Source organism: Triticum urartu, chromosome 3A (assembly GCF_056163025.1).
Source record: "Triticum urartu cultivar PI428250 chromosome 3A, HENAU_Tu73, whole genome shotgun sequence".
NCBI lineage: Eukaryota > Viridiplantae > Streptophyta > Magnoliopsida > Poales > Poaceae > Triticum > Triticum urartu.
The window spans coordinates 18,487,985-18,507,069 of record NC_141875.1 but is presented as its reverse complement, the minus strand read 5'-3'; the positions used below and the strand labels follow the sequence as shown (position 1 = coordinate 18,507,069).

The 19,085-nt window shown below is 47.5% G+C and overlaps 1 protein-coding gene across 1 annotated transcript; it reads left to right on the top strand.

Moving 5' to 3' along the window:
- The first annotated feature begins 9,758 nt into the window (after positions 1-9,758).
- Positions 9,759-11,282, top strand: LOC125547686 (membrane-associated kinase regulator). Its single transcript, XM_048711491.2, has one exon. The coding sequence runs from the start codon at positions 10,130-10,132 to the stop codon at positions 10,877-10,879; it is 750 nt and encodes a 249-aa protein (XP_048567448.1). The 5' UTR covers positions 9,759-10,129; the 3' UTR covers positions 10,880-11,282.
- The last annotated feature ends 7,803 nt before the right edge of the window (positions 11,283-19,085 follow it).

The window sequence follows — 19,085 nt, the reverse complement described above, 5'->3', positions numbered from 1 at the left end:
AACTGGTGATCGAAATAAATACAAGCTATAAGAAACAGTCCCTATAAACAGGTCAAATTCATTACTGGAGGTAGAAATTCGGCCGAATCATCGAATGGTCAAGCAGAATTCTGGAGCCAGCCCGGGTTTCTTCCCTTTTACACACAGAGAGACTTTTTTTTTGAGTCTACACACAGAGAGACGCCAGCGAGGAAATTGCGGTGTACTCGTCATAGACAAAATGAAAATAGAAATCTGGCCCAAGCCCAGCATCCACCGCTTCTTTCTTCCATCGTCTAGGTCCAGGCCCAGGTCCAGACACGGGAACAGCAAAAAAAAAAAGAGACCAGTAGACCACAGACATGCACAGTTGCCCAGAGAGACTCCCTAAAAAAAATCGGTTTTGCGAAAATTTCTCTAGCATCAGTCACCTTCTTCCTCCCTTCTGGCACGCCGGACCTCGCCGGAGAAGAGAACCCCACTATCTATCTTTTTTTTTGTGAAACACCCGTAACTTTATTCATACTAGTGAGTATGCACGTGCAATGCACGTCTATAATATAGACAATAAGTAGCAGAGTTTATATGTTAAGCCGGCGTTTGTCGATTTGATGATGGGTCATCAATGATGGTATTAGGTGTTCGTGTTACAAGATGAGTTTGATCTTGTGACCTCTTCTAGGATGGCTGTCCAAAATCCCACGATATAACAGTTGACTGTTGTGCTCATCACTTTCATATTTCTACTTCTCATCATATCATCATTCAATTCTGAGTCTAATAAAATAGTAACTAATTTTGTTCTAAAGTGTGTCCTATGGTCCTGCCAAATATGTAGTACTCGGAATTACCCAAAATATAGTAATCAGAAGTAATTATAAAAGAATAGTCTGATATGCTTTTGCCAAGTATTAATCAGAATTAGTCCACAAAGAACAATGGTGGGGATTCCGAGTGAAATATACATGCTCAAAATAGTCAAAAGAAATATTCCTTTCCAGAAGTTTAACATCCATAAACCCCAATATAATCCACCTACATGATTACAAAATTTTGATTAGACATTTTAATTGGATCACATGAAAGATAAATAAACATGAATAATTAAATAGCTTTATGTTGTTTCAGCTTAAACACACACATGGTGGGCAGCCTGACCGAAACTGAGACTCACTATACCAATGCCCAATCCCATTTACATTCCCTTCCTCTTCTGTACAGTGCCCTCCTCCATCCCTAGCGAGCTTGGTGCCAGTCATCACGCTCCTGCCAGCAAATTGCTGAAGATATGAGATTTAATGAAAAATTAGTGATTTCTCACTGAATGATAAATCAAGTATTACTTCCACTGCTTCTATAGATCAGAACAAAGGCAGATGTCGAATACTCATGCATCTGGACATTCTATTGACTCTCAATTGGCAACAACTAATCTTTAGAAGGCAAAATATATATGGAGAAAGAAAATCGTGGGGTCTTGAGCTATGTCCATTGATATTCTCACTGGCCGCCGCAACTTTCTCTGGCTAGCAGGATATGTATTGCTTCTTTAGATATTCTGTTTTCTTCTTATCAGATGGTCATGGCATATCAGTATATCACCCTTGACTACTCTGTAACTTCAGGTCAGATTGCGTTTCTGTGAACTGATGGTTAGTAATTGCGCCGTTATCAGCTCCAGATTCTAGCCTAACAATGGAGGCAATGAAGTTAGCTCCAGATTCTAGACAACTTCAGGTTAGACCCTGCGAATTGACTGACCTCCTGATGCTCCTAGGACCACGTGTCCCCTCGCAATAGAAACAGGCCAATGGCTCCATTGTTCAAATTGGCACGGTTCCTGGCGGCCTTTACAGCAGATTGAGCATGGCAAGAGGACAGTGGTACCTTTTAAATACCAAATGCCAAGTATATTTGAGTTAAACATACTTACACTGATCTAGGGGATAAGCTGCAACTATGCTTCCTAGCACAGAGAGAATACACGATCAGCAATGGCAAAAGCTTAGTTCACACATTGCCTGATGCGACCAAAATAGACAATAAACAACTCTGCCTACAAATACACGCATATTGTCATTGCCGATAGCAGCAAGTTTTCAATGTATTACATGCACCTAGCTGCCAACAGCAACTAATGAAAATTGCAAAAAAGATTGCAAGCAATTTCTTATTCTAATTTAATTAGGAGTCGTCCATAAACATTTGTTACTATCCTACCATCCTTGAATCCTAATCCTTTTTTCCTTCCTTGAATCCTTTAGTTTTAGTCAGTTCATGAAAATTTTTATACTATTAATTTCTTTTTATCCATGATGGATTTACCTGGACCAATACATGAGATTCTTATGCTATTTAGGGGATCTGTTCTTCTACTAGGGGGTCTAGGAGTAGTATTACTTACCAACCCCATTTATTCTGCCTTTTCGCTGGGATTAGTTCTTGTTTGTATATCTTTATTCTATTTTTTATTAAATTCCTACTTTGTAGCTGTCGCACAACTTCTTATTTATGTGGGAGCCATAAATGTCTTGATCATATTCGCTGTAATGTTCGTAAATGGCTCAGAATGGTCTAAAGATAAGAATTGTTAGACTATTGGAGATGGGTTCACTTCACTCGTTTGTATAACTATTGTTTTTTCACTAATGACTACTATCCCAGTAAGTGGCTGCCGGTGGTGTATGTACGTCCTCATCCATAGAATCAGAGATGGCGCCGCCGATTATCTCATCATGGAGTCCATTGACCAGCGATGTCCCCTATGGCAACATCAAAGTACTGAGTGGTACCAAAAAAAGAACAAAATGAATAAAATCCAGTATAATAAAGATGGTACAATAGTTTTTCAGACTCACTGATATGAAGATGTTACTCAAATTTTCAGACACATTCTGTACAAGGTCACTGTAGCTTGGATTTTTTCAATCCATCTCTAAATAAAACAAAACTGCATCCCACGGGGTTGGTCAATATTTTGGTGCAGACTTCACTATCCTGAATGATATCTGAAGTGCGAATAATAAGTTCATTTATTAAGATGGATAGTATAAAACCAAAAAAATCACAAACCACTTTACTGTATAATTTATCCAGTAAATTAAGATCAGTGCCAAATACATAATTAAACCAAAAATTAATTTAACTACAACCATGCATAGTAATCAGAGCAGAAGTTCCCATCCAACCTATCACCCCTGTACATACTACAGACTTCGTCCAAAATTCACACTGCCGAATCACAACCATCCAGTACTCTAGTCTTATACATACTGCATGTATTATCACTCGTCGGAGAAGAGAACCCCACTATCTATCTTTTTTTTTGCAAACACCCGTAACTTTATTCATACTCATAACAATTACAGGTACATTGATTTGGACCTAAAATACAAGAAAATATAAAGTAACTCCTATGACTAAGAATTATAATGAAATCTCTTGGAAACACCTTCTTCATGACGACAATCTCTGCTCGAAGAAAAACTCCAAAGACTCCGATAAAGAGGCTGCAATTTGACTAGAGCAACGTTGTTGTTACTCTTCCACCCACACGAACATTACCAATAATGATTTTTGAAAGCGCCTTGAGTCGCCCATCCAAAAAGATGGGAAGCCTTGATCGATGAAGGTACTTGGGTCGGGGATAATCCCCTAGAAGTGCAGGCCGTCGAATCACTATATCTTCACCATGTTGTCGATGAAAGGTTTCACCTCCACAAAGAATCAGACCAACAAAAAAGGCTTGACACAAGAACATAAACTCATCAGATCTGAATAATCGGATCTAAGAGGACATAAAACTCTCTAACCTCATGGTTATGATGATCACTGCTAGACGATGGCGAAGAACACGGAGGTCTTGAAGATCTGAGCCCCTCCCCCCCTCTCAGCATCAAGATGACAGTCGGAGGTGATGGGACCTAAATTTCTCAGATGACGACAGCTGTGGCACAAGAAACCCTAGTTGAAGACGTATCTTGCGTGGAGCAGCAAATAGCCCCCAATATCTATCTGTCATGCCCCAAGGTCATGCTCAACTACATTGATTGGGCCTTCTCTCTGGAATGGGCTATCGGGTTTGGGGTTTGGCCTAGCTATGAGAATCTGCAGTGGTGCCTGTAAGGAAGGATGGACCTAAATTTCTCAAATGACGACAGCGGTAGCATAAGAAACCCTAGTTGAAGATGTATCTTGCGTGGAGCAGCAAATATCCCCCACTATCTATCTGTCATGCCCCAAGGTCATGCCCAACTACATTGATTGGGCCTTCTCTCTGGAATGGGCTATTGGGTTTGGGGTTTGGCCTAGCTATGAGAATCTGCAATGGTGCCTCTGAGGAAGGATGGACCTAAATTTCTCAGATGACAACAACGGTGGCACAAGAAACCCTAGTTGAAGACGTATCTTGCGTGGAGCAGAAAATAGCTCCCACTATCTATCTGTCATGCCCCAAGGTCATGCCCAACTACACTGATTGGGCCTTCTCTCTGGAATGGGCTATCGGGTTTGGGGTTTGGCCTAGCTATGAGAATCTGCAATGGTGCCTGTGAGGAAGGATGGACCTAAATTTCTTAGATGACGACACGGTGGCACAAGAAACCCTAGTTTTTTTTTAGAAAAGGAGGATGACCCCCGGCCTCTGCATCTAGGCGATGCATACGGCCATTTTATTAATTATTGACACAAGACCGTACAGAGTCATACAACAATAAGTCTAAAGCCACCAAAACAAGCAACAACTGTCGCTATCCCTATCCAGTTGATGTAGGGGCGCTGAAAGTCTGGGCCTAATACCAAACAGACCACGCAACCAAACCTAAACATCTAAAGACTTGAGGTCCCACCCAGGACGCCTGCCTAGTATAGGCACCCACCAGTCCGGCGTGCTTCTCAACCAGGACCCCTGCCGGGTATGAGGCCGCCGCAGCCGCCTGCCACCAATCCATCTTCAGAGCTGTACTGCTGCACCGACCTTGCCAGGCCTATCTTCCATCAACGCCACCATGACGCCAGACAGCTTCCACCTCCTGCACGAGTCCATCTCCGCGCATCAGACGCCGAGTCTCCACAGCGCCACGCCGCCGAGATCCGCCACCATCAATGTGTAAGATGAAGCACCGCTCCACCAAAGTCGCTGTCCTCTAGTCCCTCGAGCCCGTGTGCACCTCCAAGAATGACGCCCCCAGGGGGGAAACGACACCAGAGAGCCGCCGTCATCCGATCTACTGATCTAGGTTTTCCCCCGGAGGTAGCAGAGAGTGGCCTTGAACTTCTCCATGACGATGCCTTCAGGAAGGGAACGACGCAGACAGCGTCGCCATCGCCGGCCTTGGCAATAGCCAATAGCAGGTTTTCACCCGGATCTGATCGAAGACCTCCATCCCTCGTGCACGGGTCGCCGCCATCCTTGCCGGGATCTGGATGATCCCGCTGCTAGATCTCAGCAAGGAGAAGCCCCCCACCGAGACCCGCCGGCCGAGCAGGGGAAGCCGAGACTGTGCCCGCAGGATCAGATCCGCGATGGATTCATGCCCGCGCCGCCGCCCCGGAATCAGCCCCGCGCGCAGCCGCCATCGCCTGCCGAGGCTTGCCGCCGCGTGCCCCGCGCCCCGCCACCGCTCGCCGAGGCCTGCCTCCTCGCGCCAAACCGCGAGCGCCGCAGGACACCGCCGCCTGCCGCCTAGATCCGCCGCCCGCAGTGGAAGGGGAGTCGGGAGAGGGAGTCCCCCCGCCGCCGCCGTCTGCCACGCGGGTTTCACCCGGCGGCGTTACCCGGCGGCGGCGCGAGGAGGGGAGAAGGAGAGGACGGCGGCGGCCCTAGGGTTGGAGAGCCCCCGAGTCGTCCAGGGCGGGGGCGACGCGAGGGACGCGACAAGAAACCCTAGTTGAAGACGTATCTTGCGTGGAGCAGCAAATAGCCCCCACTATCTATCTGTCATGCCCCAAGGTCATGCCCAACTACACTGATTGGGCCTTCTCTCTGGAATGGGCTATCGGGTTTGGGGTTTGGCCTAGCTATGAGAATCTGCAATGGTGCCTGTGAGGAAGGATGGACCTAAATTTCTTAGATGACGACATCGGTGGCACAAGAAACCCTAGTTGAAGACGTATCTTGCGTGGAGCAGCAAATAGCCCCCACTATCTATCTGTCATGCCCCAAGGTCATGCCCAACTACACTGATTGGGCCTTCTCTTTGCAATGGGCTATCGGGTTTGGGGTTTGGCCTAGCTATGAGAATCTGCAATGGTGCATGTAAGGAAGGATGGGCAACACAGAGGAGGGCATCGATAAATTGATATGTTTTGAACCCTTCTCTCCTCCCGCTCCTATTCCTCACCTATATTCTACCTGTATCTCACTCCTTGTTGTTTCTCATCTGAAATCCCTCCTCTTGTATCCCAAAATTGGTACGGATCTGATTGTTCATCCCATCGTTGTGTTGGGGTCGTGACACTATCTTAGGGTGAATTCATTGCCCCATTATCTATCCAAGGGGTGGTGCAAAAGATCACCGGAAGTCTCCCCTAGTGTGGTGGGGCATAGAGGGATAGTCGGGGTGGCGGCAGCAACGGTGGTCGGGGGAGGTTGAGGGGAGGGCGAGGCGGTGGGTGGTGGAGGCCGTCGGTTAGGGCGGGATAGGCTGGGGGCTGCGGGAGGATGAAGGGAGGGAGGTTGAAGATGAATGGTGCAATCTGTTTCCGAACCGTTGGATTAAGATCCTAGTGGTTCCTGTGAAACTGAATGATGGATGAAAAAGTTTCATCCCAGAAAAAGTGAGTGAAGTCTATTTTGAACCTTGAATTTATACGACTGGTGCAAATCAAACCCTGACATTTCAATCCCCGAAATCGACACCTTGTGCTCTCCGATCCCGCTCAATCTCGACCCTACATCTGTTTGGCAGACCAGGAAAATGGTTATCGCGGCCGGGATCAACGGCTACTCTCACTGACTACATTGGCTCACTTGTCAAATCCATTTTCCATTCCCAACCCTCTCATCTCGCTGGAAATCAGCACACTGTGAGAGGAGATGTTGCAGCTGTCTGTGTCGCCTGGTCTGCGAGGGTGCTCGACGAGGCCGGGAGCAAGGAGCCCAGGGATTTCGAGACAGGTGTGGAGCTGATGACAATGGCAGGCCCCATGAACGTCCATGACTTAGTGCCGCCGACGCCGTGCACGTACATGGGTCTGCAGGGGTTCGGCTGGAGGATGCGTCAGCTGAGACGACAAGGCGGGGTAGGGTCTGGAGCGGCTGATGTCCCATCACAAGGCTCAGGCGGGGAGCCGTCGATTGCCGGACCTCATAGACCGGCTGATCGCCTGCCGTGGCATGGCCATGCCGGCGCTGGGAAGGACGGCGTCACAGACCTCAACATCAAGGCGCTACTGTCCATACGCACATAATTGATGCGCTCACCCTGTAAATAACGATACAAGCATGCTGCATGCATGCATCACCCATGTACCGTCTAAGTGCAATGCAAATGCAGTACGTGTTCACGACGCTGGCGAAGATGCTGGCAAACCTAGAAACACCGATACTCCGACGAGACTAAGAAGAGATGAACGACGTGGTAAACTGTCGCGCCTCACATACCTTTGCGCCATCTGCAAAGAGACCATCCGCAAGCACCTCGACGCACTTGGGCGCCACGTCGACGTATTCCGCAAGCTTGAGCATTGCCTGCTGGCCGGCTACAGCGTGAGGCACTCCTTGCTTGATGGGCACCGTCTCCTCATCCAGGCCAACGTTTGGGAGCTCGCCGCCGCGGTCACCGCGTCGGTCTTGGAATGCCCGCGCCGCCCTTCCCATTCTTCATGCACCACGGTCGCTTCAGGACGCATGCTCATTCGTGTCTGTGTCCTTGTCCATGCTCACCGAACGGGAAGCTGTACTGAGGCGTGCAGGCCACATGATACTGGGAGGCAGATGTACATGCACTCGTGAGTCACAAATTCAATAAAGACAAAAGGACATGTACCACCGCTGAGCGTGGAGGAGTAGGCGACCGACGACGCCGTCGACGCAGCCGACCCAACGATCGCCGGCGCCCGTGCTAAACGACCACAAAGAGAAATAGAAAAATGTAGATATGACATGTGGGGCTATATAGTCAGTGACAGTAAGAGATTATCCCGGCCGGGATTATCATTTTCCCAACCTGCCAAACTAGTCTGTACGGGTCTAGGGTTGGGATTCATCCGGATCAAATAGTACAGGGTGCTCATGGATTGGGAGGTTAAGGTTTAATTCCGACGAACCATATGAATTCAAGGTTCAAAACATACTTCACCCGAGAAAAAGTTGCAGAGAGAGAGAGAGATAAAGGGTCACGTAAACGTGGCTCCGCATCCATTTTCATCCTTCCCGAGTGAAACAGCGGAGGGTGGCTACAAGATGCCAAGATCCACCACCACCATAGATCCAGGAGTGGCTGGGACCCCGAGAGCAGCCGACCAGACACTGTCGTCAGAGACTAACCCCCATGCACACCACAGCACAGCAGAGCAGCGCCGTCCGCCGTAGAAGAGAAGGAAGAGATCGGTCGGTGGATGCAGGTCAAAGACACGAGCACAGTGCGCGCCGAGGAGGAACAGTTGCTCCCCTAGAATCAGAAACCTGTAATGACTGTGCGCCGCACGTCCAAACGTACATTCGTGCCCGTCATGCATAGTTGTATCCACGCATGCATGCTGCCCTGAATATGTGGGCGGCTCTGTTCCAGAGGCCCCATAGCCTTTGACCACCACCACACCACACCTATGCCCCTATCCTATCCCAGCTCGTCTTCACCAGCACGTTGGGTCGGTGCAAGTGTAACCTGTTTAGTATTATTCAGCGCGATAACTTGCTGGTTCGAAAAGTTGGCAAAGCTCGTACTACTAGTACTACGTGTAGATAGAACATTATGGTTCTTTTGGATGCACAATGATCCCTCCCGATCCATATGCATCCTGGTCCAGCCCAGCCAGCGTTGCGCCAAAGCGAGCGAGCGAGCGAGGAGTGTGCGTGTGTCGAATGATTGAGGAGTAGTGCCCACTGTCCAAAAGGGGTGCAAGTGCCAAGCGCATCCACGGTGCACTGCACGACACGCTTCATCCCGGAAGAAATAATTCACCTTGCCATTTCGCCTTGGTCGATTGGATGTTTCACCACTCCGGGCAGAACGGACAAGGTTTCAGCGTCCCCGCCCCCCGCTTTTTTCTCTCCTCTAGCGGCTACTAGAGTGTAGAGGCAGGGCAGAGAGCAGACACCAGGATCCTACTCGCTGTAGGATTTCCCTGTTCCACGATGCAGGAAAGGGGAGGAGCGAACCTTCCTCTTCTGTTCGCGTTTGGAGGTTTTTGATCCATCGATCGATCGAAATGCGCACGAAAACGGAAGCCCATTCCGCCATGTTTGTGCTGGATCCTACTGCTTCATTTCATTCATGGAGACAGGGACTAGATAGGCCCCTCGCCATGATATTCTGTTCCATTCCGGGGCAAGTGTGAGCTGCTGAGCCTGCTTGCTTGCTGAGCTCGGGTTCCTTTCGTGTCCATCCATGTCGAGCCATGCGGCACGTACAGTGCTGTGGCAATCTGGCATCGCGATTTGTATCCGTGCCCAACTAATTGGGAAAACGATGTGACCTAAGTGGCTAATTAAAATCATCAATCAATCAGTGTGATGAAATCTTCCAACGAGATTCAGAAAAAAGGTTTACAGCAAGGCGAGAAGTAAACTACGTAGGATCAATTGTAGGTGGTTCATGATGCTTGGCCAAGCTGGGTTGCCAAAAATTCACGTTCAATGAACGGAAAAAGGGAGCTACTCCTCCTACGCCGTTCATTCACGTAGGTAGGTGACCCGACCGACCAAGGGACCAGGATCCCTGCGGTGGCGCGAGTGAGATCGAATCAACCTCACCTCTCACTTGCAATCAAATTTCGATCGGATGCGAGGTTTGTACAGCACGGTGCACGGGCCCTGCCGTCCTGGCCGCCGGGACCCGAGCAGCACCCTCCGCACCACACTCGCCACACCACCTATTTATATCGACGTTCCTCTCACCCTTCTTCTAGGTAGCGGCAGCTCTCACATCGCATTCTGAATCTCTGACATTGACAAGAACTTACTTTCCCTTGCCGATCCAGTAGCGAGATGGAGGAGGAGGAAGCTTCGGCGGAGCTGATCAGCCCCAGGATCTCCTTCTCGCACGACCTCGCGGCCTTCGCCGCGGCAGCGACGACATGTCCGGGCACCACTCTGCTTGAGCCAAGGCGGTCGGACGCGTCCCTCATGCCGCGGCGGAGGCGGCGGCGCGCGCCGGAGCCGGAGTTCGACTTCGCCAACGCGGCGGCCGCCGACGTCGCGCCGGCCGACCGCCTCTTCGCCGACGGCAAGCTGCTCCCCGTGCCGCCGCTGCCGCCGACTGCTCCCCATTCACGCGCCAAGCCGCCCCAGGCCGCTGCCTGGCAGAAGGCGCCGCGGTCGTGGGCGTCCCCGTTCGCGCGCAGCAGCAGCGTCAACTCCGCCAGGGCGGCCGCGTCGGCGGCGTCAGGGAGGTTCACCTGCCCGGCGTTCCCGCTCATGCGGAGCCGGTCGACCGGCTCCGCGGCGGCCACGGTCGGCGCCCACCAGCGGCCGCATTGCAAGAAAGTCGCTCCGACGACGACGACGGCCGCATCCGGTGGCGGTGCGAGGTCAGTTTACTACTACGGATACGGGGGCGGCAGGAACGCTGGCGACGGCCATGGCGGCGGCGGGGTCCGGGTGAGCCCGGTGCTGAACGTGACGTCCATCGGCACCAGCGTGGTGAACATGCTGAGCCACCTGCTGTGCGACTGCGGCGAGAAGGCCGGCAAGCAGCAGAGCAGGGGCTTCGGAGTGCGCTGCTGGGTAACCAGATAGTAGTACTAGCAGTTGTACTACAAGTTAAGCGCACTCGTTAATTACTGATTGATTGTCCACTTGTCGCCACTGTTGCTTGTAAGTAAGTAAGATGGAAAGATGAATCAATCCATGTGAATCGTGACCGATTGATGGATTGCTTTGTGCATGCATGGGATGGGAGGAGGGCCCTTTTGGTTGTGTCGTTGGTTAGTGGCAGAGCATGTGGTGTTGTGGGGAGGAAAGAAAGACCATTGGTCCGATCCACCATGAGAGACCGACGGAGTGCATGGCAGCATGGGGATTCGGTGTCCCCAGCCGGCCGGGTTTCCTGCGGGGCGGGGCTTGCTTGGCGTTGCAGCATGTCTCTGTCTCTCGCACGGAACACACAGTCTTAGTACTACTTATTTGGTTGCAAGTGGTGTCATACTTTATCATGTGTCAATCATGGAGTACGTATATATGTACAGGATCGTGTACTCGTTTGATCGCGTAACCGCAACATTTTGCAAGCGATCCGAATGGTTTCCTCGTACTTCCATTCTTCACGGCGTGTTCCAGTAAAGCTGATCCTAGCCGTTGGTAGGACATCGGCAGCGAAGCTCTGCCTGCGTGTCTCGCCGGCCGGCAGCGCGACGTGGAAGGCGGCGAGCCTTAACTACGGGAGGGCGGCGGACCTGGCCCCATGCCGCCCATGCTGACTATCGGCTCAAACAAATGATTTTTACTGTGGAAATAGATTAATCATACCTTGCTTAAAAAACAACAACAATTGGTTCCACATGGGGGCGGAACTGATAAAAAGAAGAAAGAAGATTGAAGCTGCTGCTGTTACTCTCTTTCTGTATGAAGAGAGAACTAGTTGAAAATCCCCCTGTGTACCTTTTAAGTTTACTTTTTGATTCAGTAGACTTGAGTTTGCTTTTAGTTTTAGCTTGGTGCAGTTCAGTTCCAGGGTAGTTTTTGTTTTCGTGCTGAGACAGCTGGATATGCTGTGCTCCGCGGGCCGTATTGGTGAATGCTTGTCACACTGGTTTCGTTGCTTGCAATGGAACCGGGGCTGCGTGCCCTTTTGCTCTAAAAAAACTGATCACAGCCAAATTTCTGATAAATACTTTACTGAAACTTTCTCATGAACTAGACAGATTCATGGTGCGCATGTATCTTGAGCCTATCTTACACGCATCGATTTATTACCACGGCCCATCCATTGTTTCTACGGCGTTTAATTAGAGCAGCAGCAAGAACCACCATTGACTGGTTCACAGTGGCTCTTTTTGAATTCGAAAAATGAGCAGTGGTTCCTGCACGCCTCTTCGGATTCATGGCCTTTCTCGCAGCTTGCAAGACGCACACACAAGTTCAAGGGGATTGGTTTTGTTGAACCTGTGCATGAAAAAGTATAGCAGCGTTAGCATATATAGATTACTTAAGTTACATGGGTTTGTTTGAATTACATATGCAAAGGCGTGTGCACGCTAAAAATTAATTTGAAAATATATAGGCAAATGACTGTTTGTACCTGCATGGCATGATAATAGCGTGGTAGACATCATCACAAGAGCTACCAAGAGTAGGGCTCTTGTGTTGTTCTTGATAAGTTCCATGAGGAATGGTTTCTTGTTTCTTTATTTCTCGTATGTGCACGTATCCTTGTAGTTTGCACTTGTCATCCTATGCCTGTTGTGTTGGTGTTTATATAGGCATGATCAGACCTGGGAGGATCAGTTCTTGCCCTTCTACTTTTGGCTGGAGTTGATTACTACTTATAAATCGAATAGATATATACAATGTATATATTGTGGGTAAGTTGTTATTAATTGGTTCTTAAGTTTTAATATTAATTATTTGGTACTTTAAAATGACGTACATATCACACAGTAAAAATTGTCTTCGACATTGCTCCTTATGCTCTTAAAAAAGGTGGATTGTTATTTGCTCTGAATATTGGCGAATATAATTAGTTAATGTTAAATACTCTTAAAGTATATGATCTAGAATCTCTTGTTACTGATAGGATCCCAAGAATTTTATTAGTATTGATCACGAGATTTGAAATAACTAAAATGACAGAAAATGTTTTTTGAGGCTAAGCGATAATATCAATAGTATGTTATTCGAATAAGAACAAAGGTTTACTAATTATTAATCTACGTGGAGCCTGCAAGGTCTAATGCCAAAGCAGACCAAGCACTCCGCATGGTAAGATACGTCCCCAACGCACATGTATATAAACTTGATCGGTGTGTAGCAGCCCAATTTAGTTTCGGGCAATTCAGTAAATTCAGTATTACAACCAACACACATGACTCGATAATGTAGTTTTTTCAGGCTACAAGATGCTGCAACATGGGGAGAAAACCAACAACACTAGTGTGTGGTCTATAAGGTTAGTCGTCTCTAATCAAAGCGGTGGATTGAATGTCTTCGATCGCTAAGATACAAAACATGAAACAATAACATAGATAACACAATCTAGTTTTGTGTACTAGAGCACCATAACCTAAACAAACTATTACTCAAATAAAACTTGCATGACAAAGGGTTCATGTATGATTATAATCCATCACGGAGGTCGTGATGAGGAGCACCTAGGGAGAGATGGATGTGGGGGCTCCGACGGAGATGCTGGCCTTGGCCCATAGTGTTGTGCCCGATGTGGCAGCTCCCCTCACCATCTTCTTCCTTAAAGGTTGAATGGATCTTGAGATAGAAGCTAGGAACAACCCCCAAACGCTTATGGATCTGAATGGAATTGCCTGATGATATCTAAGGGTGCCTGGGGCTCGCTGCCCTGTTGATGATGCCTATACATGGACAAGCCAACCTCCTCATTTGTGTATCCTCCTCATCTTCTTTAGATCCAAGGGATATTAGGTGGTCTTGAGGTCTTCAATATGCTCCTACTTGTCACCCCGCATATCCAACAGGTCAAATGGCACCCAAAACGGTGAACAGGCGGAGAAGTTCCAGATGCTTTTGCGGTCATTCCCGCATGGTACTAGCCTAGGTACAACCGTGTATGGTCATACCAATGCTCTGCTCATCCTTTATCCCTTTCCCCTGACTTGTTGGTTTAGTTCTTTGGTTGTTGATTCTACATACAACTATGGATAGAGATGATCCAAAAAGTAAAGTTGTTTGTCTAGACAAGTTGAAATTTTTTCATGTTGAGTGAAAAGTTAATTCAGAGGTCATCTTGGGGTCGCTCCCTTTTTACCCACCAAATAAAGTTGTTGGTTCTCCTCCCTCTTGCCCTTAAATTGGCTCTTTTTACCGACAAAAGTCCATGGGGTATAAAATTAACCCTACAAAGCACAAAAAGAAACCAAATAAATCACAAAGAAACAATTAGTGGAATAATCTGACTTGAATCTCTAGAATATAAGATTAAACTAAAGAAAAATGTGAGTACAAAATGCACTAATCAATCATCGCTCTCTATGCTTGTGGCATTTGGTTTGCTGGTCCATGGGCTTCTTTTGATATTGGTTATGTCGCTGTTCTGTTTTATTTGCTAGACAATTTCTTCCGGTTAAACATATGCTTATCTTTTCATAAAAACATATTTAATAAGAAGGTTGAAAACACATTTTGACTAATTAGGAATACATATTGCAAAACCTTAAAACTGAAGAACCGTCTAGAAACCAGAAAAGGGGCAGGTCCCATTTGCACGCACCCCTATGCGCTATTGCTTGCCGGCACAGAGTAATATTTACAGAGGATCCCACATAGTCTAATGCCAAAACGAACCAAGCACAACTTACATTGAATATCTTACACGGCGGACATGCTTATCGATGGAAAAAGAAGGGTACATGACAATTGCTTCTATGAGATGATGATCTTAGGCTGTCGATGTTGGGGAACGCAGTAATTTCAAAATTTTCCTACGCACACGCAAGATCATGGTGATGCATAGCAATGAGAGGGGAAAGTGTTGTCTACGTACCCTCGTAGACCGTAAGCGGAAGCGTTATGACAACGCGGTTGATGTAGTCGTACGTCTTCACGATCGACCGATCCTAGCACCGAAAGTACGGCACCTCCGCGATCTGCACACGTTTGGCTCGGTGACGTCCCACGAACTCACGATCCAGCAGAGTGTCGAGAGAGAGCTTCGTCATCATGACGGTGTGATGATGGTGATGATGAAGCTACCGGCGCAGGGCTTCGCCTAAGCACTACGACGATATGACTGAGGTGGATTATGGTGGAGGGGGGCACCACACACGGCTAAGAGATCAATGATCAACTTGTGTGTCTATGGAGTGCCCTTGGCCACGTATATAAAGGATGGAGGGAGGAGGAGGCCGGCCCTCATAGGGTGTGCCCAAAGTGTGGAGTCCTCCTAGGACTCCCTAGTACTAGTAGGATTCCACCTCCCACATGGAATAGGAAAAAGGGAAGGGAGAAGGAGAAGGAAGGAAGGGGGCGCCCCCTTTCCCTAGTCCAATTCGGACCAGTCCATGGGGAAGGGGCGCGGCCACCCTTGAGGCCTTTCTCTGCTTTCCCGTATGGCCCATTAAGGCCCAATACGAATTCACGTAACTCTCCGGTACTCCAAAAAATATCCGAATCACTCGGAACCTTTCCGATGTCCGAATATAGCCTTCCAATATATCGATCTTTACGTCTCGACCATTTGGAGACTCCTCGTCATGTCCCCGATCTCATTCGGGATTCTGAACAAACTTCGGTCATCAAATCACATAACTCATAATACAAATCGTCACAGAACGTTAAGCGTGCGGACCCTACGGGTTTGAGAACTATGTAGACATGACCGAGACTCATCTCTGGTCAATAACCAGTAGCGGAACCTGTATGCTCATATTGGTTCCTACATATTCTACGAAGATCTTTATCGGTCAAACCGCATAACAACATACGTTGTTTCCTTTGCCATCGGTATGTTACTTGCCCAAGATTTGATCGTCGGTATCTCAATATCTAGTTCAATCTCGTTACCGGCAAGTCTATTTACTCGTTCCGTAATGCATCATCCCGCAACTAACTCATTAGTCACATTGCTTGCAAGGCTTATAGTGATGTGCATTACCGAGAGGGCCTAGAGATACCTCTCCGATAATCGGAGTGACAAATCCTAATCTCAATCTATGCTAACTCAACAAGTACCATCGGAGACACATGTAGAGCACCTTTATAATCACCCGGTTACGTTGTGACATTTAGTAGCACACAAAGTGTTCCTCCGGTATCCGGGAGTTGCATAATCTCATAGGCATAGGAACATGTACAAAGTCATGAAGAAAGCAATAGCAATATACTAAACGGTCAAGTGCTAAGCTAACAGAATGGGTCAAGTCAATCACATCATTCTCTAATGATGTGATCCCATTAATCAAATGACAACTCATGTATATGGCTAGGAAACTTAACCATCTTTGATTCAACAAGCTAGTCAAGTAGAGGCATACTAGTGACACTCTGTTTGTCTATGTATCCACACATGTACTAAGTTTCCGGTTAATACAATTCTAGCATGAATAATAAAAATTTATCATGAAATAAGGAAATAAATAATAACTTTATTATTGTCTCTAGGGCATATCTCCTTCAGCCGAGTATTTTGGAATCATAGGAATAAAGTAATCATTCAAGGAGGGACAAGTTGTGCTGCTTTAGGATGTTTAAAGACTAATGTCATGTATAGAGATCTAAACCTAGTCTTAAAGAGGACATGCAGGAATGGCTCAACATTTGTAATGCCTGCCATCACAAGAACCTGCCTCCATTGTAATTTTTTCCACCAGAAAAGTGTATGAAAAGGCGTATAGGAGTGTTTCTATTGTTTTTGGCTAAAAAGGAATACGTTACAAGGCACATGGATATTCACTTGACTAATTTGCCTGCACCAACACACTTTAATTAAAAACAATTTAGTATCACAAGCCTTAACCCGCATATTATTCCTTTTTCTGGCCGAGAAACCTGTTTCCCGCCAGATGCTAAATTTCGGCATCCTAATTCATGCCCTCTCCCATTTCAGTCTAGATATGATTCTAGCTGATACGAAGACCAAACTTCTATTGCCACTGCTCTCCAGTCTTGATATGATTCAAGAAATTGTGTTAGTGGACCACAAAAGAGTTGAAATATATCGTTCACCATTCTCTATCAGTTTTGAATTTTGGATGAACTGGCCAGAGTATGAATTCGATATGCTATCCGACCCAATTTTCAAGTTCAAGACCCTGCCAATGCAACATTTAAAATAGTAATATTTGTGGTCTACATTGATCCTACGCTGACGGTGTTATGGTCTAGGGGTGCCTCATCATACCGGAAGCCGGCCTGAGTAGGTTGGCTTGGGTCCCCCCGAGGTCTGTTTCTATGATGGGCCGTCGTACAGGCCCATGGGCTCTATGAAGAGAAAGACTCAGAAGACTTGGAGTATACGACAGGGAAGCCAGGTGTGGGGGTTAAATTTGGCAGATCTCGGGATCGTATGTGATTGTATGATTGTCAACCCTACAAGCTAAAGCTAAGTATGATTGTCTGCCCTACAAGCTAAAACCTCTCGACTTATATGGGGAGCGGGAATACCTAAGGTTTACATGAGGTCAGTTACATCTAGGGATAAACTTTCAATAATATAAATGGATCTTGGAGTATGCGCCAAGTCTTTGGAAGATTCCATCTTGAGCACATCGACCGGCATGACAATCTTGGTCCACTTGTTGATGATCCAGGGGTCCTCGACCTGGCCCACTACAAAGGGGCCAACGTGGTTAGCAACCCTAATCCAGGACACAATCAGTAGCCCCTGAACTGGTCTTTAAGCCGAGGACACTGCACTCCTCGGAGTGGCTTTGTAGGCGAGTTCGATAATCTTGATGCTTCATCTTGATTCCACGTCTCAGGACTCACTTGGATCCAAAGCTGATTGATTTCTCCTTCTCGGTGCCTTCCTCTACTGTAACCAATATTTTAGTCCAAGAAGTTACATACTTTAGACATCCGAGGAGGTCCAACCCAAATTTCTCGAGAAGTGTTTTTAGTCTTTGTCGCATCCAAGGATCCTTCCAATCGTAGGTAGCTGAACAGTAAAGTTTTGTAGTGCTGGCACAGGTGGGTCGATTGGGTTGTGCTCTGACAGCTTTTGACCAAAAACCGAACCGTTGTCGCGCACTGTAGAACCAAAAGGTCTCATCAGTAGTTATTATGCCGAGTTTACCGTGGCTCGAGCCCATTTCCATTGGCACGTCCCGCCAATAAAGGATAGTGCTTCAGATTTTCGGCGATATCATTAACAGAATCCCTCGACCCACGCACGCACGTAATGCACATCGTGATTGGGAAACGGCGAAAGTAAAGGCGCCTGCTACAAATCACCCGGCTGATGCAAGGGAGAAGTAAGCCGCCTTGCCCACCGCTCGATTAAGCTGTTTTTTTTTCGAAACGGAGGCAAAAATATTTGCCTCATCAATTAATTAAGAAGAAGAGAGTTGTCCGGTTAATTTACGGAAAACCGGGCGAAAACCGATACAGACTACTCGCAAAGTACGAAACACCAAAACCCCAAAACCGCTCAAGCGGCCCTCTAAACAAGCAACAACCGCAACCCTCAATACTTGTAGAACTCAATGAAACTCCTAGCGAGCACACCAACGAAAACTGACCACCCTCCATTATGAACCCACAGACGCCTTTAGGATGGCGCCACACTTCTTGTTTTTCTTCTTCTTTGGTTTCTCCTTAGTTGACTTCTTTTTTGGAGGGTCACTTGTCTTGCCAGATGTCGGCTGATGAGCCACCCATTTGTCAAGAAAATCATAAAACTCATTGAATTTCTTAGTTTCGTTGTCATCAACCAAGACGCTGCCAGGAGCCGACATCAACACACTGACCGCATCAACAACCTCAACCAAAGGAATCACCGACGCAACCTCATCGACCACAGGAAGCGCCAACACGATGGACTCAGGCACCTTCAGTTGCTCACATGACTTTAGCAACACATGCCCCTCACACGAGGCCGCCGATGAGACCACCTCCAAATGCTCTACAGAGAGAGGCGAACCAAGGCGAAGACATAGCTCTCGTAGCTCGGGCATGACCTGCAACACTGGAGTTTCAAGCACGACAATGGACTCGCCTGAGAGTGACGATGAACCGTTCTCAACACGAGGGGAGAAACATCCATATAACTCTTGCCTCCCTTCCTCCATAGAGCCAACATCTTCCACACCAGAAGGGC

Excerpts from the sequence above, each read along its gene's own strand:
- LOC125547686 (XM_048711491.2), top strand. The coding sequence starts at position 10,130 with ATGGAGGAGGAGGAAGCTTCGGCGGAGCTGATCAGCCCCAGGATCTCC.